Raw genomic sequence first — 24,089 nt, 5'->3', positions numbered from 1 at the left:
CCCTATATTCAGAAGAGTTATTCCTCACCAGTCAACCATTTATTTTTTATTTGAAACACTACAAATGTATTTGAATTTATAAACAATATTGTTGCCAGATTACTAAATAAGAGTTCCTGCTAAATAGGATTTCCATCCTTTGAAAGCTGAGAAATGCTTGAAGAGTTAAGAAAGGACTCATGCTGTCAAAAGCTGCAGACTGTATAAACACCCCCACTCCCTGTCTTAGCTGTGCTACAGCAGAACAAAGCAAAATAAGCTTTCCCATTCTACCTGGGACTGCTTTATTATAACCGTGTAAGTCATCAGCATTACCGGTGTTAAAAAAAGTGAGCAGGTACATTACAGCAGGCTCAAAGAAAAGAAAGACAACAGGTTCCAGCACGGTAACTATCTTAAACAGTAGGCTCAAAGATATAAATCATTGTCCATCTGATGCTGTCCCTGAAGTGTGTACATACTGTCTTTGGATGGACTTATTTTTCTGTTTAATGACAAATTACTGCCAATTTTAATTATTATAATACTGCTTTCTTACCCTACCTTACTTCTCGGGTTTGAAGTATTCATCACACTGCGCAGTTCCCTTCCAGTGTAGAGGACAACTCCCACCACAGTACCTAAACAAAGCAGAACATGCATCAGCCTAAGAAGTACATACAACCTCTGCTTCTCTTCTCTGAAAGATGCTTGCTAGATCCATAGCCTTCACAGTTCAAACTGACTTCTAGCAGGTTAACTCCTACAGCAATGGTAACAAGGACTAGAAAGGTGAGTTATCTGAAATGTAGAATCCATGCAAACACAGATGCTGAACAGAAGACAGCCTGCTAGGAGTCAGCAAGCCTCCAACCACACTGCCCTTATGGCTGGACTTGATGCAGCATCATTATCTGCTCCAGCTGAGGAGCATGCAGAGAGAAGCTGCGTGCTTTGCAGGCTTGGCTCATCCTGAGCCCCCCTTTTTGAAGTCATTTGTCACCCCTCACTATAAATAAAGAAAAGCAGAGAAGGAGGAAGGATTAATTGCTTCTTCCCACCACTCCGAATCCCACTTAGGTGTGCTAAATGTGCCTTACTTCAACGTGAAATGGGTGCTCTGGGATATGATTGCTCCTTATTGGTGAAGTTTGCCACAATCAGAGTAAAACCAACAAATTCCAAATGCTTTAAAGGTAGATTTTGAAATCTATGTCTTAGCCGAGTATTTCTTTAATTGCTGTTCCTACTGAAAGGTGAATCATACCAACTCCCACCTTACTGCAACAGATGGAGCTGCTGGGAGCCCATGTATTTTAATGCTATGTCCTGCAGTTTCTAGAAATCTGAGGGAAACATTTTCCTCCCTTCTCTTTTTGCAGAAATATAACAGTTTGGTACTATAAACCACTGCTTCTCTACAGTTTTCTCTTAAAGACTTTGCAAAAAGCTAGCTGCAGTCACGAGATTAAAAGCTGCTATTGCCAACACTGGTTGCTACTAGAAAATTTTAGGGGGCTATAAAAATGGGTAAAAACACCACAGAGGGGGAAAAAAAAGCGCTGTTGCTGATATGTTGCCCTTTTATACACCACTGTTCTGCTGCTGCTATTAATGATCAGAATTTTAACAAGTTGAAAGTGCATTATTTTCAAATAAGAAGAACTCAAAAGAGGCGGTTACTAAAAACGCTGAGAAACATTCCTTGGGAGATAATAATGAAAAAACAAAAAACAAAACAAATCACTGGAGCCAGATGGCAGGAGGGGTAAGATCACCACTGTTAAATCACAGATGGCACAGCTACTCCAAATCAACTGCAAACAGTCAGAGTTGGACCCTCCTACCACAGCGGCAGATGGAGAAAGTCACACAGCTCTGCTCCATCCTACAGGCAAGGGCTGCCCCAGCAATGGCAGCACCACGACTTCACAGCGTTTGCTCACAGAAGAGGAAAAATGATATTCACATTTTCTTCTTACAGGCTTTACTTGCAGAAATACACTGCAAGATGCCATTTATTACTGCCACAGGAGAAACAAAAATGGATATTCTATCGATCGAGTCAGTCAAAATGAGGGATAAAATCTACCAGGTCTGCAAAACAACTTGAAGACATGCTGGTGTGTGTAAATAGAATATGTCTGGTTGTTTTACGGCTATCCAAGGCAGACTGTTGTACTCACCAGCTGAAATGACAGAAATATATGCAAGTGTTATTCTTTCTAACTGAACCCTCAAAGTTATCTGTACAAATAGCTTTGCTCACTCAGAAGGGAGGGTGGGTTTTGCCCCATAGCAGAATGGACTGAGGCAGTGCATCACACAGCCTTTTGGGTGTCAGAAGCCACCCAGCCCCAGGCACGGTGTTTGCAAGCAGAAAGCAGGAAGGCAGGTTACCTTCTACATAGCTATTACTAATCTATAAATACTATTTACTCAGCCATACTATATGTGGATGACTAGGTTTTTAGCGTCCTTCGGTCACATCACTGCAACAATACTGTAATATGTTTCAAAGAAGATACTGAGCAGGGTTAGATGGAAAGAGGAAGGAATAAAATTTATTCTTATGTTCAGCTTTTAAAAGGGAACATGAAAATCTTTTCAGTACTTCACAAAAATCTTCCAAAGTTCACGTTCCTTCCCATTATTACCAGTCCCAGGCACACCGTGGCACTGCACCACAAAGCCCCTCCACTCAGCAGCCTCAATGCTGTCCTGTAATCCTGGCAGGCATGCCAGGCAGGAGAGGAGCAAGGCTTTTACTTTGACAAGCCTCTGCAGGAGGGCACTGATTAATTTCAGGCCTTCAAGCTTATCGTACACATGCACTAAAATGTGTCAAAGATTGTACTTTTTTTCTTCTTTAAAACTATGTAAGACGAACTCGGTGGAAGCAGTTACCTGGAAATCTTTCATCTTAGCTTCTGTTACCAGAATCTATTTGACACCATTTCTGTTACAGATTAGGATGTCAATGCGGAGAGCAATTAAGTGCTATTCTGGTCCTAGATGCTAGAGAAGTGCCCAAAGGCCACTCCAATTCTTTCTCATCTAGGAATTGCCAAGAGGCAATTAGCTGCCAGTCCGGTTCCCCAGAGGTGTTAGGACAAGTGGGAAACCTCACTCCGACTGCTAATTTCTCCAACTGACAGAGATTATTATTCCATTACAAAAAGACCCTTAAAAATTGTTAACATATTCCCTTAAAAATAATTTACACATGCCTCCACCTTACCTGATGCAATCACTGTGCTGGCCCACAGGGTGTTTTCTATGCTTAAACTTTCATTCACAGAAGGGTCGCTGTCCTCCTACAATGGGGGGAAAATAAGAAACCGTGTCCGTAAGTTAAAAGGCAGTGGGTTGTCAGAGTTACACACGGGTGCTTGGGGAGGGATGCTCCGTCAGCAGAGGGCTTCTAGGAGAGATGGAGGACTTTCATTAACCCAGCGAAATCTCTGGCCAGGTTGGAAAACAGCGCTCAATTTCAGCAGAGAAAGTAGGGTTGGAAGAAAACGTATGAAGGCATCTCTTCCTGCTGAAAGCCTCTATGCATTAAGAAAGGGATTAGTGAGAAGCTCACCAGGAACCCCTGCTTTTTCACAGGCAAAAGGTTTTAACCCTACAGAGACTGTGGCGGTGCTGATTTCCTTCTGAGCACCATGCATACATAACTACCAACCTCAGTCCAAATGCTCAGACCTAATGCCATCCGTGGAAGGTCCCACAACACAGCCTATGGCACTGTTGCCAAGTCAAAGCTTCAAAAACAACATTCTTGTTTCAAATCTACTTCATATATTTTATGGAGGGGAAAAAAGAATAACAAAAAAGAGTGAGAGAAAAAAGGCACAAGGAAGAGCACCGCCTCATGTTTCTCCTGAAAGAAGTCCAGCATCCTGCTGGCATTCGGCAGGTTGGCACAGAAGGCAGCACATTCATTATTTCAAGCAGACATAGGCAGGACTTACCCTTGTGAAAGTTCCCACAAAATTGTGTATATCAATATTGGGCTCTTCTGCATATACATACGACCGGATTTGCAGCAGGTCCTAAAAACAGACGTGTTTGGGCAGGTATTTAGACAGCCACGTTTTGATAATATACAAATGGTTCTAACAAAATACTTCAAGTTACTTAATTAATACTATTTGCTCGAGCCCAGCTACCTAAGAGAAAATATAACCATTATACCAGCATGTCTGAAGGTATTTACCTGGCAGTATTCATTGGACTGAAACCAAAGAGACTCCTGGGAGTTACTTGGTTGTTAGTGCCCCATAAAAGCAAATGCAGCCTGAAAAAAATCGAGAGAGCCTAACAAACACATTGCTTCCTAGCAAAGAAGGTCTGGACCTTCCAAGGTAACCAGGGAACATCCTAACCCTCAGTATTTAGTTTGAGATGCCAGTGGCACTGCCAACAGTTCCATGGTGACAAAGAGGGATGTCAGTTCCGAACAGCGTTTCCAGTGCTGACTCCATGTGAACCATTCACTTCACAGATAGAATGTTTTGCTTCAAAGATTCGGTATAAAATAATCTTCCTGCATCTTTACAGGCAACATCAATAAAGCAGGTACACAGATTTCCCCTTCTTTTCTTCCTTTTTTTCATTTTTGAATACAAACTACTTTAGCTAGAGAGTAGTCAGCCAGGGTAACCTACTTTAGCTAAAGAGCAGTTCAGCTGGGAAACAGCACATTTAATGGAGACTAAACCCTTGTTCCAGATCATACAGGGAAGCACCAATGGTCACTCCTCCTTTCACAGAGGTGAGCCATGAAGGCTTAGCTTCCAGAGCCATTTCATGAAAATGTATGAGTTGTATCTCTGCTTATACTGCAATCCAAGAGATGAAAGGGAGCATTTCAGGTGTACCAGCAACAAGGCACCTATCCTGCAATAATACCTGTCCTGCACTGAGTTACTGCAGTGGCCTCTGGAGGGGAGAGCAGCATTCCCCCACGAGTCACGTCCTGCTGCAGGTTCAGCACAGCCCAGCTGTGCAGCTCTGCATGGCAGCCATGGGGCACAGACACCCAGCCTCACCCTGCCCCAAATCCTCTCTTTGTTGCCAGACCTAACCTGCAGTACGCACCCGGTCCTGTGCAAAACAGTGTTCACTTGTTTCTCAAAACCATCAACTGACACAGAGGAACATCTGTCAGGTAACTGACTGATACCTCTTCACCAAAGTGAGCACGTTTAGCAGGCAGCTTACAGAGGCGGTCGGCAGTCTCTGGGTGCAGGTAACGGGCAGCCGCAGTTTCCAGTCTGTCTCACCATCCAGCTGGTCAGTGCGAAGGAAGCAGGACCCTGGGGAGCATCCACACCCATGAGTGCTCTCATGTAGGTACACCTACAGCTTACAGAATGGTTTTGTTTCTAGGACATCTTTCCTTCTTTGGAAATGGTATCGTATTTAAAGTAATACTTGTTAATAAGGTAAGAATCAAGGAATTATACTCCCACATCACACATTTGTTTCCTCCCACCAGTCTGAAGTACAGTAGGACTCTGCTCTGTATCTTTAAAACATTTGGAATTAGTCATCATGCTCTGTAAACCTGCAGATCAAGCATTTCTGTATTCCACACTTAACAAAACAAACCTGAACAGCACCTAAAATGATTCACGTTTATAACACACAGCATTTGTGACCTCATTCACCCTGGATTCAACTACCTACATTCTCAGAGTAGCAAAAAAAACCAGAGTGTAACATCCTGAGAGCTGGTGGTCCCTTAAAGCCTTTGAATTCCCCGTCTCTCCAAAATTTTACTATTATCTATTTCTTTCACATTTTCAGAAGATAATTTTCTCTAAACAACCAGTGAGAGGTTAATGGCTATTTTGACAATTGGTTCCAGATGTTTACCATTCTTCTCCGACGTCCTCAGGAAGATCATGTCAGCAGGGACCCGCTGGTTCTGTTACAAGAAGAAAGGCCATTATTGTGCACACACCCCACACGCGTGCACAGCCTCCTTCCACAGCCCCGGCCACGAGCAAAGGCTATAGAGGAGAAAGAGCATTTCTTTGTCAAACTGAAGCTTGGTATTCATTTTCCTTTGAATCCTAAGCTCACTTCCCTGCAGAATCCCGAGTGCAGAATAACAACCGGAGCCAGCTCCCACTGACCAGACTGGCCAACGTCTAGCTTTACAAAAGAGCTAGTGATAACTCCAGAGCTCAGAGGAAATGTTAAACCAATGCTGGTTTCCTTTCAAGGAAGCTCCACGCTAGAGGAAAGCATGTACCTGGGGCCTACAGGTACCGGGCTCCGGGTTGCTTTATTTTACTCAATATTCTCATACTAACAGTTTTAGAGGGCACAGCTGCTTGCATGGAGAACGTGTGAAGAAAATAACTGGAGAAAAAAAAGGGAGAAATGTACATCCCAGTGCCTGCAAATGGATCTATCTCTCCACCTCTGTGTTGGTTATACCAAACACATTTTGATGTTGTATGCTGTGTTTGCATCAGACATTTATCCCGTGTCCAGCAGTCGAGGGAGTCTTTTTCTCTTGCTATTGGGCAATCAGAAAACATCACTTATAGGCGCTTATTCTGAGATCTGGTTTGTAAAGGCAATGATGCTATTTCCAGGGCCAGGGGGAAAAAGGAATACCCTGAAAAGTAATTAAATACTGTATTATTCAATACTCAATACTGTAAGCCTACCATAAATCAAATACCTCATTTCCCAAGAAAAGCACTTTACAAAGAAGATGCACATAAAGGCTCACCTTCTCAACAATGATGAGGTCTCCTACTTGTATGTTAGAGCTCTTCACCTTCACAGTCCCTGCAGAGAGAAGACAGCAGTGTGTCACAGCCCCGTGTAGCAGAGCAAGGCAGGGCTGTTGCCCATCACCCCCAGTGACAGCTCTGACACTGCAGCCATTACACTCAGGAACCTGAAAACACTTTCAGCCAGGCAGACAATGGTGCAAAACCAGGAAAACTGCAACAGTGATGCACCTGCTGCTTCCCCAGGTGGATGCAAAGCCAAAGCTCAGCTCCCCAGGCTGAGACCTGGAAGCCACAACTAAAATGGGCACATCTTCAAAACCAAGCTCGCTCTGTCCTGCAGCACAGCACTGTCTCTGGTCACCTCGGCTTCCTCTCCCTCAGCTCTGCAGGGACACAGCCCGAACCATCCCCGCAGAGAGCAGGCGCTACAGAACACACCTACGTATTTCTTTCTTACAGTTGCTCCAAAACAGAGGGCTAATTCAACAACTGGCTAGTAATGTCAGATCGATAGCCAGCTCCTGATTTGCCTTCTCAAACTAACTAGCAATTTAAAAATCAATTAAGTTGAACCTTGCCTCTCCATGTCCGTCTGTTGTACTTCAACAAAAGCCTCTACAACGTGCTGTGATTTGGGTAGAAGTGGAGAAGGCACGTGGCAGCTCGCCCTGGCACAGACAGCACTCCTCCTGTACCTCCAAATTCAGGGCTAACTGGCCAGATAGCAGAGCAGGGGTGAAGGAGAAGGGGGAGGGGAGGGGGAGCAGAAATTAGCACAAAGCACAAAGGTCACTGGGATTTTACTACTGGCAGTCCCTTCATTAGCATCCTTCTCAGGATATGCTTCAGTGTTTCTGCTCCAAATTAACAATGAAAGCCTTTCTGGGCTCCTGGCAGCCTGCTGCTTTGGTGACACACTGTGTGCTTAACAACATGCTTCATCACTGCTGCTAATAAATGCAGACTTCCTTGCATGCTGTAATTATCCCTACAAATTATAAGCAGTCATGGCCCATTTCACAAATATCTCATAGGTCTTCTGCAGATTCTGGGTTTTGCCATGTGAGAGATTTAGATTTTGGGTTGTTTGTTTGTTTTAAAGAAAGGTAAACAAAATGAATGCTGGGCTAAAGACATCCCTGCCAGGCAGGAAAAGCACTGGGGATTAAGAGTCCATTACGCAGAGGCTTGAAAAGAAAAGCTGTGCTCTGAGAGGATGCAAAAAAGCATCCCTGGCAGCCTTCTGCATGGCCATCCAAAGCTGGGTGCTCTGACACTAAAAGGGTCTGACAGATAACATCTCTTCCTCCCCTTTTAATACAGTTATTCATGAAACAACAAAAAGTGCTTTCGAATATTCCTCTGTGCAAAGGAGGTCAGAACCCCACACAGCACAGCAAGCCCTGCGCAGAACAGCCCACGGGAGGAGAGGTGCACTCCTTTAACCCCACAGAAGGATGTTCTCTTAAGGACCGCACGGATTCTGTTGGTGGTTGGCAGTATAGAAGTGCTTCCCGCAGGGCTCAGGAATGGATGTTTGGTTCTGTATCACTTTTCCTTAATGAAATAAGTCGTGCTGGAAAAAAAAATGCTCTGGCAAAGCTACAACACAATTATTTCCTATCATTACGTGCATTAAAGGGCTTTTTGCATCACTACTCTGAAATTTGGAGCATTATCTGCTCCAAAATGTTTTCCAAAAAGGAGCTGGAAGAGATTTGCCTTGTTCAATAACCCTCCCAACATCAGCTGCTTAGAGTAAAAGAGAGGAGCTCTGTAAGCACTGCGTGCTTTTACAATTCTCGTACACATAGGCGAGATGCCCTTTTTAGGTAGCAGAGCTAATTCTGCTTCCCAGCCACAGCCCCGGCCTCTTGTGGATGACATCTCTGCAGTCTGCACCATATGTCCCACTACGAAGGCGCAGGACCAGATGTTTCCTTTGACTCAGGACTCCCATAAAGCAACTCACTTGAATTGGTTTTATTTTGATCTTGGGAATTCTGCAATACCTCTCTCCTTCTGTGGGGAAACCAGCTCCTAAACATTAGATGTTTTCTCACACATTTCAGAAACTAGCTAATAACACAACTGCTTCATTTCCCAGTATTGCTCTACTATTAAAGTATGCCTGTAAGAAGAAATAGCTGCTTTTATAAAGGCATTTAGAAGTGCTTTCTAGGTACGCCCAGGTCTGTCAGCACAATCACAAAAAAGCAGCTAGTTCTGATCTCTTCTGTTAAAAAAACATCAGTTCTTAAAATGTGATACTTGTTTCATTCTGAATTGTTTGGTTTTGATAAAAGACAGAAAGGAGATGATATCATGCAAGCACTTTGCTGCAACTTCACCTGCGGCCTTTGGAACCATCACCCAATTGCAGTGCGATGGACACACCACAGAGCAGATTATTTAAAGGATCCAGCACGTTAGCCAGGAGAAATGCCTTTTTCTGTCACTTGAGCACTTCAGATCTCACCACAGATGCGCACAGCTAAGACAGAGATCAGAACAGTTCATCTCGAATTGAAGATTACGGAGCAGTTTATTGAAACAAGTTGAACGCATGCCAAGAAATGAAAGGGTGGCTCGGATGCACTGCGCCCAACTTTGGGCTTCTGCAGCTTTTTGCTGTATAAACTGCAGAGCGGGGCTCAGAGGGGTTGGGAAAATATTGTTTTTCTATGGCTGGTAAATGCCAGTGATCTGTATCTTTAGGAGCACCCCTCGGTAGGAGGTCTCCTCCCATTCCCTTCTGTGGAGTCTCTCTCTGTTATGCGGTGTTACCCGGGGAGGGCAAGAGAGAGAGAAGAAAAACAAACCAAGAATGTGTGAGCACGGTTCTAAGCTTTCTATCATGCAGAAAGTCAGCACACAGCCTTCTGAACACAAGGAGGTTTGTAGGTTCATGAATAGGGGATTGAAATTGGATTGTTTTTTATTACAATCCAAACAGCTGCCTTTTAAAGAAGGAGCTTTCTATTTAAAAAAAAAAAAAAAGCTGCAAGCCACAGGTTTCATCATTTAGGAACATAAATGGATCGTAATGGTGGGGGAGAAAAACAGTTCAGGGGCATTTTCCTTATGATGGTAAAACAACACAGAAAATACCTGCCTGCCCTGCATCGCACCGCCCTCCAAGAACACCACAGACACTGCAGTTCAGCAACCATATTCAAAATAAAACGCGATCCAAAGAGGATTCTCACTTTCTCACTACAAAGAAAGCAGATTAGTGAAGCTTACAAAGCTGAGCAACCCCAGCGCCCGACACAGCCCTGCACACAGGAGGAGGGCTGGGCTGCGTGGGGACCGGAGCACCCTGAGCAGGGGAAGCACTCCGATCTGTGCTCACCTGCACCCTCACCCAGAGCAGCACACAAGCAGTTTTGTTGATTGATATTTCAGTATGTTTACGCACATATGTGCTTAAGTCACCCTGACTTTATTTAGACCAGAGAATGTACTCTCAGCCTTGAGGTTGCTGAGGGGAAGTAAGGCTGAAGATGGGAAAACTACTCTCCAGTCACCTTAATGGCAGCTGAGTGCAATTACTCGGGGGAAATAAAAATAGCTTGGAGAAAGCTACAGAGCCATTAGATCCATTATTGCCAATCTCCAAGAACAGCAGTGCTCGGCATCATGCCTCACCTAATCTCCCTCTCCTAAGCACTGCCTTTAGCTGGGGAACTATTGTCAGCCTTCAGCCAGCCAGCAACAATCCAGAGGGCTTTTGAGCAGAGTACCCCTCCGCACTGCCCCTCTTCACTACAGGGCTGTGCCAATACCCCAAAGCACAAACTGTTCTGTGAAACAAAAACTAAACAAGTCCTACCTGGTGTTTCCCAGCTGCACTGGGAATTAATGGTTACTTTCAGCTGTTCACAACTTAACTCCAACTTTACTATTTGCTGCTTTTACTTCTGACCCAAAGACGCCCCTGCTTGACAGTGAGCCACCCTGCTGCACACACACACACACACACACACACACACACACTCACAAACCCACCATCCACCCCCTGCCATGCCGGCATCGCACACTGCTGCTGCAGTCAGAAATGAGTCCCGGAGTTGGTGGCCTTTTCAAATGTGGATGTTCACATCCTCTAAAAAGCTCGACTGCTGACAGACGCTGAACTCTGTGCTTTGCTTCCCAACCAACTCGATAATCACAAAGAATTTTCTGTAGTTTTCCTACTCTAACCTGCACTGCTTGGGGGTTTCATTACCAATTCTACACCAAACGTGTGTTGATAACAAACACAGTGGCTTAGGATTTTCAACCACTGCCCAGCTGCCAATTCTCCTTGGGTTCTTTCACAAAATTAGAGAAGTTAAAGGACTGGGGGAAGGGAAATCATTCATGGGAAACGTAATAGCAATATGAAAAGAACTAAAGGAGAGGTCAGGCCCCTTATAGATCATTGAATAGAATCCAGAAGGCAACTCTTTTATATTTTTAAATAGATGTAGCATACCCCTCTCGGGTGAGGCTTTTGTTGGTTGCCAAGCATTTTAAGTGTTGTAGTAAGAACATGTTATTAAAAGAGGATTTAATATTCAGAAACTCAGATTCCCCAGTTTGGAGATGTCTCATAATTCCCGGCATGTGAAATACACACAGCCTTAAGCAATCGCTTTTTAAAAGCAAGCTTATTCTTAAAGTGCAATTGTTGGAAGCTGTGCACTTCTAACACACCTCCTGCACTGCATCTTATTTCAGGGGTATAAACTTTTATAGCAAAGAAATTTGAAAATTAAAAAAAAAGTTGCTTAAATTCAGTTAATTTCCTTTTTAAAAACAAAGCTGTTGCGTCACCAACACTGTCACAGCATTAGCAGCCACTACGGCATGGCAGCATTCAATCTTTCAAACGAGAAGTGAAATGCCTTTGTTAGGTGTGACACTCACAAACAACAGGCAGAGGCAGTAAGCAGCACCAGAGCTGCAGCCTGTCCTCATGGAAGTGAGCTCTGCATTCCTCACTGCTGGAGGAAGGGACTAAAGAAGATGCAAACGAAAATAAGAGCAGGTATTATCAGTATGGGAACTACATCTGCCACTGCTTACAGAAACATACGGAAGGTGTGGTAACAGCACACACAGTCTCTTCTGGAAAAAATCTGCATGATGCACAACACAGAACAACTATGAAACTCAACCAGTATTGCATTTGAACAAGGGATGGAGCGTGTCAATATGTCAAGAAATTCCCCTGAAACATAACGTGCACAGAGAAGCTCCATCAGGACAGAGTCTTGCACTGAACTATGGTTTGCTGGAAGGGTTCCCAGCACTAGGCACAGCCACATGGCCCACCTCCACCCTCACATGTTGAATCTCCTTTTGCAGAACGCATCTTCTGATAGTTTCACAGACTGAAGTTTAATTTCTTGGTAAAATGCTTTTGCAAATAATCTGACACTGTGGATCCTCCTCACTTCCTTTGGCACACATTTGTCATTCCCATCAATGAATATGAAGTTCTTGCTTATAGGAATTGTTCTTATATCTGCTTCTCTCACCCACATTGTGACCAAGCAAGAAGCACAGGCAGGAGGAAGGACAGGAGAACAGAGAAGGAAGGAGAACAGCAGCAACCCAAACAGCATGCATCTATTACAGCCCACTTTGTCCTACTGTACGCTTGCAGTGTTTGCCTCCCTCCTTTCGTTCCTGCATCACTTCTGCCTGCAGAAAGGAAAACAAGCTCCCAGCACAGCCCCACACAGCCCACCCAGCACTGACCTCTCCCTGTGAGTTTGCTGTAGATCTGTGAGTTCACCTCCTTGTCGCGCATGTAACACCTGATCTCCTCCGCAGCCTCTCGGATGACAGTAACGGCGAGCACAAATCCCTGCAAGAGAACAGGGGAAAGAGTGGATGGGAAGGCAGCAGCAAAGGCATCTGCCTCTAACAGGCGCCACACACTGCATTCATCAGCAGTAATGCCATTCATTAACTGAGAGGGAAAGTTCCTGCCACAAATAAAAGCAACATTTCTGGCACACGGAGAATGATGGGGATCACCTGTACAGGTCAGACTTTACAGCACGCCTGTCTGACTTCCTTAACTAAAATTGCACTGCAAAGTCCCAAGGAAGGGCAATTTGTTTTTATTCTTTAAATGTGTTCGGTGCTGCTTTTACAAATGCTGAAACTGGGAAGCCACCAGCACAACCTTCTCAGAGAAGCACTGCACCCCACAGTGCTGTTCTGCACCACCACGGAAGTTTTCATTCCGGTAACCAACAAATTGAGAAAGCAGTGAACATTTCTGTGTGCAATCTGCATCTGTGTGCTTAGGTAGAAATTCTCAAAAAGGAGAAAAAAAAAAAAAAGCATTGGAATTTTCAGCTTCTGTTTTAGCTGCTTGAAGAGTCTTCAAATAATGACCTCAAAATATTCCCACATGTGCAGTCTCGCTATGCCATCACACAGGTCATCCTATCCCAGCCCTGGGACCAGCAGCCAGTGGTGAACAAAGACCTTTCTTATGCTGCTTTCTGGCCACTCCTGAGCCAAACCCCAGTTGCCCACCTGGCACACACGACTCACAACTGCCTATATAAAACCAGAAAGGGAGTTCCTGTGTACTTATAGGATAGGATCTGGTGAAATTCTTGTTGGATTCGCACTACAAATGCAATCGTAAGTACTAATTTGAAAGAGAAAGCAGTGTGATGCAGGCTTTGACACAAACAGAGCCTTAGCAGCCGTGTCCTCAAGCTGCACTTTTACTTCTTTAGGACTCACACCAAGGATTTCACTGTACTGGAAGCTTAAAAGGCAAGAAAAATTTCCTTTGCCTCTCCTCATCCCACCCCCTCTTAATAGAACTATGAATTTCTACCACAGCCATTTCACAGAACAGCAAACAAAGTATCTGAGAGCACTGTGCTTTCATCATCCAATCTCAGCTGATTTTTTTTAATGCTTCTTTAAAACAAAAAAGATTTCTAAAATCGAAAATTTTCAAAGCTCAGGAAGATGAGTGAACCCAACCTGAGCTGGTTTCTGCTCTGAGCAGCAGTTGGATCAGAGGCCCTTCTGAATCAAAGTTATGCTGCAGTTCTATAGGCTGAAGTGCAGCAGGAAAGATATTTACATAAAGAGAGAAATAACAGCTGTACTCGGATAAAAGCTGGGGAAAAAATACAGCTACCTATATAAAAGCATTTGCACAGTTTTGACTGGCTCATGCAGTGCAGTTCAGAGATCTAACAGCTCCAAAGCTATTCTTCATTACATCCTTTGACAGCATATGAGTTTCTGCTTCAAAACTGATTATTATTGATTTCCTTTGATCAGGCGAAACACATGGCTACCAAAAGAAAAGGGCAAATGTTTAGAGGAAGGAAAGAGTATCTGCACCTTGAACAGGTATGAGGCTACACAAGTTTGTCTCTCTATATTTACATATATGGTTTTTATACTAAAAATGGCAGTTATTTTACATGCAGGTTTGCTAAGGGCTGTTTCTCAGGTTTCTCTCATTTGTTTTTCACAATGTGGTTAAACCATGAATCAGTCTGTTGACCTACGCCTAAACTGCAGGTCAAACTGTTTGGCAGGAGAGCATAATTTGCCTCCATTGCGCATGTGGCCACTCTTTAAGGTCACTTCAGAGAGGCGCCCTCTGGTCCGTCGCTGCAGTAACCAGGTTGGTCTGGGCTCCCTGTGCTTGGGCTCCTTGGGAGGGCCAGACGCCCTCAGGGACCCTCCACCAGCACACCCTGCCTTCAGAGAAGCTGTGGGCAACACACAAATCACCAGGGGCATGTATTTACTCTGGTCCCCACTTACTTCACCACTTCATACGCAAAGTTCTGATGCCTTTGCAGTCACCATGTGCAGTGGCTGAGAGCTCTGTCTCTGCTGGCGTCCCACTGATGAACAAGGTAGAGGCAGAGACCTCTCACACCCCAGGGACAGCTGTACAAAACAGAGCCTAAAGCCAGAGCATCTATCTGTGTGACATGTACAGAGCAGGGTTTGAAACGGTCAGCTAACAAAATGATTTAATGTATAAACTTACACCCTGGAAAAAGGGCAGCAAAAGAAATAGTGCCAAAAAATGAAAGTTTCTTAAATAAATAAACCTCCAATCACCTACCAGAGGAACCCAGTATGTGTAGAGCGCACCAAGCCTCATTTCAACGACAAATTGAGAGCAGGCCAAAAGCAAGAAGTAAAGGTTGAAGAAGTATTTGAATTGGTTAAATAACACCTAACAAAAAAGAAAAAAAAGAGAAGAGAGGTCAGTAGCAGAGTTTAGAAGTCATACAAGCTGAACCAATGCTCTGAAACATTTTTTACTTGCTTCCCCAGTATGCACGTGCTCACTGAGGGCAGTCTTAAAGTACTCCTGGAAACTCTTTTGTAAGGATCAACCTACTCTGCCTGGCTGATGTTATCCTGGTTGGATAACACTGTTATGCAGCCAGGCCCAAGTCTTTGACACAAATAAGTCATTTTGTTTTGGTTTTAAACTTCTGACTATCTCCACTCTGCAAAGAGACACTCATAGCAAACAGTAACGTCACTAGCTACAGGATCTGGTTTGCAAAAAAAAATCACGGTAGACATTAGAAGAAGCCAATGGACTTAGAAAACTTGGCTTGTTTTAACACTCAACCAGACACTGACTGCTTTCTGACATTAAAAGGGGCAGAATCAGACTTGTTTCTGCTGCTGCTACCAGAGGTGTAGGATGGACAATCCAGCTGCTCTGCTGGGGATGATGGACGCTGAGGAGCTGCTGCCCGTCCCACACAGCAGGCTGCCCCCCAGCAGTGACAGTGAGAGGCACCACCCCATAACCCATCTAAACGTGGGGCTGTTCTGCTGTGGCCCAAGCAGCCTGCAGGCGGCCCACGAACAAAAACCAGATGGTGCTCATGTGCTCCTGTGCTCACCTTCTGTAACAGCACTGGACCTGGGCACAGCATTGGGTAGGATGACAAGAAGCAACTTTCTTCACACTTACCCCAGGGAGAAACGTAAAAAAGTTGTATTTCTGGTTGTTGATAACATTGCGGGGGTATCTCTGGTCTCTTTTCTCTGGATGGCCAAGCCAAACCGTACGAGGCCTTGGGTCTCTTCTCCCACAGCATCTTAAGCACTCACAGCACCTACGAGAGGAACAGCTGATGTTAAACCAAGAAGTTATTAACCATGATTCTCACACACACCCCAGGCACTCTCCAACAGCCAGACCAAACAGCCCAGGATCTGCCATCAGCCGCCGCTCATCTGCTATGCTTTTCCACCACATTAAACCATCTTTGAACCAGGAGTTCTCCTCCTCATCAACCAGCAGCCCAGAGCTACAAACCTACCTTTGTCTTACTAAAACTCAAGAGAAACTCTTTCTTCCACACGACTGCGTACAGTACCCACAGCACAAAAGTTGTTCGCAACACGGGGCAAACAGTAAGTTGTTTGTGAATTTGAGTGTATCACACCTTTACATCAGCAATATATTTTATTAGCTTGATACTTTTTAACTGGGAGTTCTCTTTTTTCTTTGCAGAGGAAGAGCTAAGATTAACAGTCATTTCAAAACTAACTTGTCTCTCAACTAAGTTTGAATGGATAACAGATTAAATGGTGATGTTCAGATTGTAATAAAAAAATAAAATGGCATATAGAAAAAAAAATCCCTTTTTTCCATAATGGAGGAAATCATACAGGATTAGCCTAGATCTCATGTTTTAACTACAGTGAACTCAGAATGATAGAAATCCAAACAAGAGGCTTTGCCCACGGGAACAAGGCTGGTATTCACAGCTTCATCGGGATGGGCTTCCAGCTATGGTGGGAACCACTCAGCCCTTCCAGCCATCTGAAACCAGTTACCTTTGTTTATTCTGTAGGCTGGGCCTCTTTTAGGGATCCTACTCGTCAGCAAAAGGAGCTAGGTACCTACATCCAAATATTTACAATAGGACGAAGCTTGAACAGCGCACTACTGTTGTTTAATAGATATTTCACTTGGGCTGTTAATTTTCACCATGCGATATTCACCAATATGCCCCAGAGAAATTTCCAGACATCTGGGCAGGTTGTCAAGCCAATATCTAAACCTCCAAAACAGACCTCCAGACACGTTACGTTCAGTAGCTTACAGAATGTTTAGTCTAGAACGCACATGAAAACAGCGAGTGAACCCCACCAGGCAAGCAGGACGTTCCACCTTCAGAGGAGTGTGCCCCACCCAGCTGTTTACACACAATTACACTGCTGTCAATCTAGGAGGAAGTTAATACCTAGCACTGCAAAACCCCTTACAACTGCTCCTTCCTGAAGGGCACTGCAACCTCCAGTACTGGCAGCACCTCCGAAGGGAGAGAAGTGCAATGTAACTTCTCAAAAGTGGAACAACCCCAAATTTCACACATGTTCTGCAATCAAAGCCACAACCTCCTGGAGCCTTCCCACCACGGAGACACTTGGTGCTGTAGGAATTTTAACGTACAAACGATGTGTTACTATAAGGTTTGAGAATCCATCTAAAAATAACAGTTCTAAATACGAACACGAAGGCCATGGAAGAATCTGCCATGCAAAGTCACAGGTTTGTGAAATTCCTGCCCTGCTGCACTCGCAGCTTTCGCAACGTCCTGAATTACAGGGAAAGCAAACCTAAAACCTCATTGGACAAACAAAGGAAAAACTTCCTGCTCAGCAAGTTCTCAAAGGCCAGTAGCAGAAATATCAACGTTTGAATTAAGAACACCCAGCATTTCTATCACAAAGTCTCCTTCACGGCCTTTTAACACATGGCTTCTAAGCAACTTAAAGGAATTTGTCCATAAAAACAAACAAACAAAAAAAACCCACTAACTTTCAACCAGTGCAATAATACCAGCAATACTACAACCAGCAATAACCACGTGTTGCAACAGCATTTAGCTGCAGAGCCGGGAATCCCACCAGGCACCGCCCCACTGCTCTCAACTGGAGTGCATGCAGGGCAATGAAGGCTGATCTTTATCTCATGTATGTCCAAGGAGATCCCCAAAGAGAATGTTTTTAATTCTTACTTCTCCAAATGAAAGCACGTACCAGTCCCCGGGATGGCATTTAACTCTCCCTTATTCCCTGACCTTGTTCCCCTTCTGCCCCGCAGACTGCCCGCACCCCACTGCGCCTTGCTGGGCACACAGAGCAGAAGGGCACAGCATGTCACAGGCGACAGTTATTCCTGCACACCAGCTGTGCCAGTGAGTGCATGGCTTGGTACACTGCTAGCAATGGAGCTCTTGGTAGGAACACAGACATCTCTCAAGCACAGAATGACCACAAAGGTTGGAAAAGACCTACAAGATCACCCACTCCAACCATCTGCCTGTCACCAATAGCTCTCACTAAACCATGTCCCTCAGTGCAACGTCTAAATGTTCCTTGAACATCTCCAGGGTCAGTGACTCCATCACCTCCCTGGGCAGCCCACTACAGCGCCTGACCGCTCCTTCAGATGTCTTCCCCAGGAAAAAAAAAAAAGATATCTAAGTGACAGCATTGTATTTATTTCAACTCGTTGATGATGTCATTAACACATCTAAGCTCACAAGTTCCGGATGAAAATCCTCCACACACCGCCTGTGGCCCTTACAGGGTGCCTTACACAAACAGGAGCAGCTGCAGCAGCACTCGGTGCTTTTACAGACCAATGGCACATTCCACAAACCACCCAGGGTCACGTGCAGGCAGGATGACTTCACTACCTGACCCTTTTTGTATTACACTGCCAATGGTGCAAACTGAGTAAACACCACTTGTTACTGCCTGTGCGCACCCCCGGGGGCACGGAGTGCCTGCACAGAGCAGGGGCAGCCATGTCTGGGTGCACCACCCTGGGCTGCAGTGCTACATATCAGACTTGGGACAGCCATGTACCAGGATGGCAAACCTTTACAAACAAGAAAAGATCTACAAAGACAGCTTAAACGAAGAAGTTTCCATTGTGTTGTGTTATTCACATTCCAAATCACAACTTGACATGTAAAAAAAAGCCCGAACTCAGAAATCACCCTAAAGGACAACCACTCAGAAGCATCTCTTCCGATGGGAACTGCATCCCAAGCTCTGCGTCCTACAGGTAGTGCGGCGCTTCATCTGCACGGGGAGCTAAATGAACAGGAGCTGCTGAAGATCGCAGGGTCTCTCTGTGTACACACAGGGAGCACTACAGAAGTGCACTCTCAGCGATGATGCAAGCAGCAGTAATACAACAGACTGACTGCCAGATGTGTGATGAACAGCCATCACCAAGCAGCAGCTCTTATTTATAAATGCAGCATGTTGGACAGAGAAACATTTTAGAGAGAAAATGAAAAAAGCTTATGAAAGCACAACAAAACTAATGAAAAAGTGCCACATTTTCCTAAAACTGGAAAGGTTTAGTCCAATCAGTGCTGAAGCTCATCCACACATTTAATCACTCCTAGAACAACCCCATTTCTCAGATAATGTTTCCATGTTTCTCATGGTGACACTGTTAACAGGTGACACTGTTAAGGACCTGCAACCTACACACAAGCCTCCTGCATGTCAGTGTTTTAAATGCATATAAACAATTTTCTATTGATACTAAAAACAAACAAACCAGGCAGGCAGGCACACACTCCCCAGCCCTGCAGCCCATGCTCTGCCACCAGCCGTGCAGCGGCGCTGGGATAGCTGCGTCCCCACAGTGCTGTCCCAGCACAGCCCAGCCCTGGCACACCCACCCGCAGGCAGGCGGCGGCCAGGAGCTCCCATCTGCCTCTGTTGACTTTGAAATGGAATTTGCCATTTTAAGGAGACCCACAGAGCACACACACAGACTGTAAGGCTCCTCCTCCCCAGTCTCATTCCCTGTTCTCCCTCCTGCGTTCCTGGATCAAGGCCTCTTTACATTGCAGAGGCACAGTGAGCACAGTAACTCGCTGGGTTCAAAAAAAGCCTTGCGGGATTGCAGACTGAGACCATAAGCTATTTAGGGAAAAACTTATGTCGTGCACTGAAAGGAGTGCCCAGGGTGCTTCGGGAGCTTGCAGATCGTGTCCCAGCAGCATGCAGCCCTGGGAAGCTGGGACTCCTGTACAACACCACCAATAGTCCACCACTTTGTGCCATCCTCTCTTCCCAGCTGGCACACATCTGAGTGGCTTCCAGAGCGCTGCAAGGCCTTTGGGAAAGATGTCTGAATTCATGGAGTACAGCTGCAAAGCACAAAGCACACACGCTCTTTGACAACAGCCAGAAGATCCACACAAAAGTTATGCTCAGGAAAAGATAACCACTACTCCCGTTGGTTTATTAAGCACATGCTTTCTCTCACTGACACAGATCTCAGCTGTCTGGACCATTATTCATCTCTGCAAAGCTACTGTGCAAGTTCCTCCCTGGCTGCTCTTCAAAGCACACTACAGGCTGAGGCTGTAATCAAAGCAGCGCTGAGATGACACCTGCCCTTCGCTGCCTGTATGAGAATTGGGCATGAGAATTGGGCATTTATTCCTTTTTTTTTTTTTTTTTTTTTTGCTAAGATTTCTATGAGGTCATATTCAGCCCATGAAATGAAATCTGTTTCTCACTCCAGAAGACACCAAGCCAGCAAAATTTGTATACCAACTTGCCCCCACTGGGGAAAAAGACAGACGCTAAAAACTGCAGTCAGGTTACATTAAAAGGAAGCCTTTCACGGCTTGGTTACCAGCAGGTTTTCATATGTATAAACAAAGATGACTTGCGAGTGCCTTTGTTTGTGTTTTTCTCAGAGGAAACAGAAGAAAGGTCCTGATGACAGCTCAGGGCTCCCCGGACTCCATCCCGGACCTGACCCCAGGACCTGCCCTGGCCTGCTGGCTGACTCCTCCTGCAGTTGCTAATAATACTGTGGATTTCCTCCACCTCAGTGCTTTGCTACCTACACTATCATTTGATTGAATTACAGCCTAATAATCAGCAAAACAAGACGTAAGCTCCCAGGAAGCAATCACATACCCAAACAGAAAACCCAAAGCCAAGTTAGTCAGACTGCCATTAAGAAAAATCCCACGTAATCTTCCTTCACAACTTCACGCCGCCAGCATTTCTTGATGGCACAGAAGCATCACCTGTGTGTCTGCTGACCAGGTGAGGTCCGGTGCCACCGAGCTGCAGCTTAGGTTAGGTGGAGGTTATTACTGTCAGCCACTACCAACCACATCACAGCAGAGATGTGCCCGAGATCAGAGCACTTTCTGACCAAAAAAATGATTCAAGAAGCTTTGAGAAATTTCTCTGGCTGCCATTGCCTCTTCTCTGTGAGCCTTTTCAATCACATCACTGGATTTAATGCCATGGTGGATGCACCCTGTGGAACCTGTCCAGTGATGTGTGTCATGCAGGGGCTGGGGAGTTCTGTGCTGAATCACACGTACCTCCCAGCTCAGTATCAACTGGCACAGACATTGCTACATCAGCTCACAGAAGCTGTGCTGGTAGTTTATTCATTATATGGACTACTCCTTATTATGTACAATAACTTCAATTAGAGGAACCTGAATGAAGGCCATCAACCCAAACCATAACAAACAATGGAAAAATAACAATTTCCTCTCGTTCTAGCAGGCATTATTTCCTTCGAGGTTTTGCTTTATTTTGCTAGCATCACTGGCCGCACCTACAAACACATCCAATGCAGGGCCGACTTCAGCACGGCAACCTGACAGCCGGCTGACCTGGATACCCCGCGCACACCGACCCGTCCGCACGGCAGTGCCTTTTCCCACCGAAATCGCGTTCCCGGCTCATTCATCTCACTTAGCTTCCTGCCTGGAAACAGCAGCAGAACGCATCCCGCTGCAACATCCCAACCTCAGGATATTGTATTGCTTTCGCTGATACAGTTACAGAGCGTTCAGCCGGAGACCTTCGTCACAGCCCCGCAGACGCCGCTTCCGGCCCCGCACACCACTCCCAGGCAGAGCCGCTCCCACGGACCATCCCGCAGCTCCCGGCTCTGACGCGGCCGTTCCGTGCCCGCCGATCCCCGCCCCGGCCTCCAGCGGTGGGCTCGTGCCGGCCGGCGCCGCTCCGCGTGTCGGGCTGCGATGAGCGCAGGCCGCGTTCTCCCGCAGCCCCGGCTCCGCGGGGCCGCCCGGCAGGATCCTTCCCAGCGCCGGGCGTGCCACGGCAATGGCGCCAGGAGCAACCTGTCAGCGGCTGCCAGCCCCGTCCTCCTCCTCCTCGTCCTCCTCCTTCCCCTCCCGGCTCGTTCCCTCAGCCGCTGCCCAGCGGCGACCCCCGCCCCGCAGAGGCCCCGCGCGGAGCCCCGCCGCCCTGAGCGGAACCGCGACACGGGCAGCAGCGGGGCGATGCAGCGGAGCCCCGGCCTCGGGCAGCCGCCCTGCGGAGCGCTCACCCGCCGCGGTGCTTGTTGTCCATCCGCTTCTTCTGCCGGACCGGCTGCAGCGGGATATTGTCGGTCATGGCCGCGGCGGCCGGGGCGGAGCGGGGCGGGATGCGCTTCCCAGCAGCGCCTCGGCTCGGCTCGGCCCGGCCCGCGCCGTCTGGCGGCTCCGCCGAGGGGGCCGCGCTCCCAGCACGCAGGTGCCGCGCCCGCCCCGCCCGGTTCGCCCCGCCCCGGCTCGGTTCTGTCCTGCGGGCGGCGCCGGCTCAGGGCCCGCAGGCGGGGTACCGCGTTGCTGCACCCGCTGCCCGCCCGTGTCGCGCATCCCACCTGCCGCTTCCCCTCGGTGCCGCCCGCAACACAGCTCTTTTTCCCAGCCGAGCTCAGCTCCCCCCATACTGGCACCGTCAGCCTCGTGCACACACGGCCTCTGTGCGTATGGCCGCCTGGGCTTCACCGGAGCAAAAGGCCCGTGGCGTGTCCTGCGTGTCCCCTGCCTCCTTCAGCCGGCACACGTGCACGTGTGGATGTGCTGGCTGTGTTGCTTGTGTCTCCCGTTACACCATCCCTGCACCCACATCACAGGACCAGGCTTCCCAGAGCTGCCCCTCGCATCCCTCTTGCTTGGTGACCATCACCCACACCCAGCCAAGACTTACTTTCGGGTCTGATTCAGATTTCAACTGTAAATTCAGACAGGAGTTGTCCCAACATTTCCATTCTGTTTAAGACTCAAAGCTTTTCTTTCCCCGTTCCTTCAGCCACTCCCCATAAGACTTGTGCTCCAGACCGTGCACAGCTTTGCTGCCCATCTCTGGGTATGCTCCAGGGGCCCCAGTGACCTTCCTGTAGTGAGGGGCCCAGCACTGAGCACAGCGCTCGGGGTGCAGCCTCACCAGTAGCGGTACGGAGGGATGACCACCTCCTGCTGACCACCTCCTTCCTGTCTGAAACCACCAGATTCACACCTGTGCACTCTGCAGATGGAGGAGATGCCCAGTGCCGATAAGGATCAAAAAAAAACCACAGCTACGTGTCCACCTCAGCATCTTCTGCTGCAGTCCTGGTCACCACAGGATCTGCACCTCTTTCTAGTTCAAGGCCAGCTTTTACTCTTCCATTGGCAGACTGGTAGCAAAACCTTTCCCTTACCAAATAACCTGCCCAGAATCAGTCACCAGGCAAAGAGATCTGTGTCCCTGTATCTGCTGGCAGTGCTGCTGCAGCTCCTTGCCCTGCCTGCACTTTGTCTTGTAGCTCATCATCCCACTGAGCTAAAATACCACAGTGACAGTGACCAAGAGCAGAGAACACGTGAGTAAGCCATAGTGTAAGTCCAAAATCTCTGTCTGTGTGACATATTAAAGTGAATGAGGCATTCCCATTTAAAGCATACAGAGTGCTTTCCTGCCAAGTTTCATCTTGGGATTCTGGGCAAGAAAAATGCACGATAAAAATGATTAATCATTATTCAGCAACACTACACAGGCATGTTGTGTACTGTAAAGTACAAATCATGGCATTCCAATGACAGACTTCAAAATGCCCATTGGATACAAAATACACGTGTTCTGAAGAAACAGCATCTGTCCCAGCAGCCACTGCTCTGCACTCCAATCCTTCGGAGACTGCTCACGCTGAAATGAAAACTGATGAGCATCGTCCCAGTGCTCTAATTGCATCCATAAGCTGCAGTTTTCAGCATATCAAATTCCAAATGCATGCAACAGTTTTTTTAAGCTTAGACTTAATGTAATCTTCAGTAACGGTCAGAACTTTCCCAGTTAAAAAGAAAAAAAGAAAGAAAGGAAAAGGAAAAGGAAAAGGAAAAGGAAAAGAAAAAGAAAAAGAAAAAGAAAAAGAAAAAGAAAAAGAAAAAGAAAAAGAAAAAGAAAAAGAAAAAGAAAAAGGAAAAGGAGAAGAGAAAGAAGGAAAGGAAGAATATATATTTTTTGAAT

At 46.4% G+C, this 24,089-nt stretch overlaps 1 protein-coding gene across 3 annotated transcripts in view; it reads right to left on the bottom strand.

The window, feature by feature from the left end:
- ATP9A (ATPase phospholipid transporting 9A (putative)) overlaps positions 1-22,314 on the bottom strand; it is a 52,370-nt gene extending 30,056 nt beyond the window's left edge. For 2 of the 3 annotated variants that reach the window (XR_003071384.3, XM_015296518.4), the window contains exons 1-10: positions 22,144-22,314; positions 15,736-15,880; positions 14,863-14,976; positions 12,495-12,603; positions 6,737-6,795; positions 5,866-5,917; positions 5,209-5,303; positions 3,957-4,037; positions 3,221-3,296; positions 544-620 (exon numbers count right to left, since the gene is read on the bottom strand). Coding sequence is in view for 2 of the 3 variants with exons in the window: in XM_015296518.4 (XP_015152004.1) it covers positions 544-620; positions 3,221-3,296; positions 3,957-4,037; positions 5,209-5,303; positions 5,866-5,917; positions 6,737-6,795; positions 12,495-12,603; positions 14,863-14,976; positions 15,736-15,880; positions 22,144-22,211 (876 nt within the window). In the remaining variant the exon portion in view is untranslated. Of the gene's footprint in view, positions 1-543; positions 621-3,220; positions 3,297-3,956; positions 4,038-5,208; positions 5,304-5,865; positions 5,918-6,736; positions 6,796-12,494; positions 12,604-14,862; positions 14,977-15,735; positions 15,881-21,651; positions 21,903-22,143 lie in introns of those variants that run through there. The other variant, XM_046902905.1, reaches the window with a different exon arrangement.
- Between the last annotated feature and the right edge of the window lie 1,775 nt (positions 22,315-24,089).

The sequence above is a fragment of the Gallus gallus genome, chromosome 20, assembly GCF_016699485.2.
Source record: "Gallus gallus isolate bGalGal1 chromosome 20, bGalGal1.mat.broiler.GRCg7b, whole genome shotgun sequence".
NCBI lineage: Eukaryota > Metazoa > Chordata > Aves > Galliformes > Phasianidae > Gallus > Gallus gallus.
The sequence above is the reverse complement of the archived record's forward strand: the minus strand, read 5'-3'. Positions and strand labels throughout refer to the sequence as shown.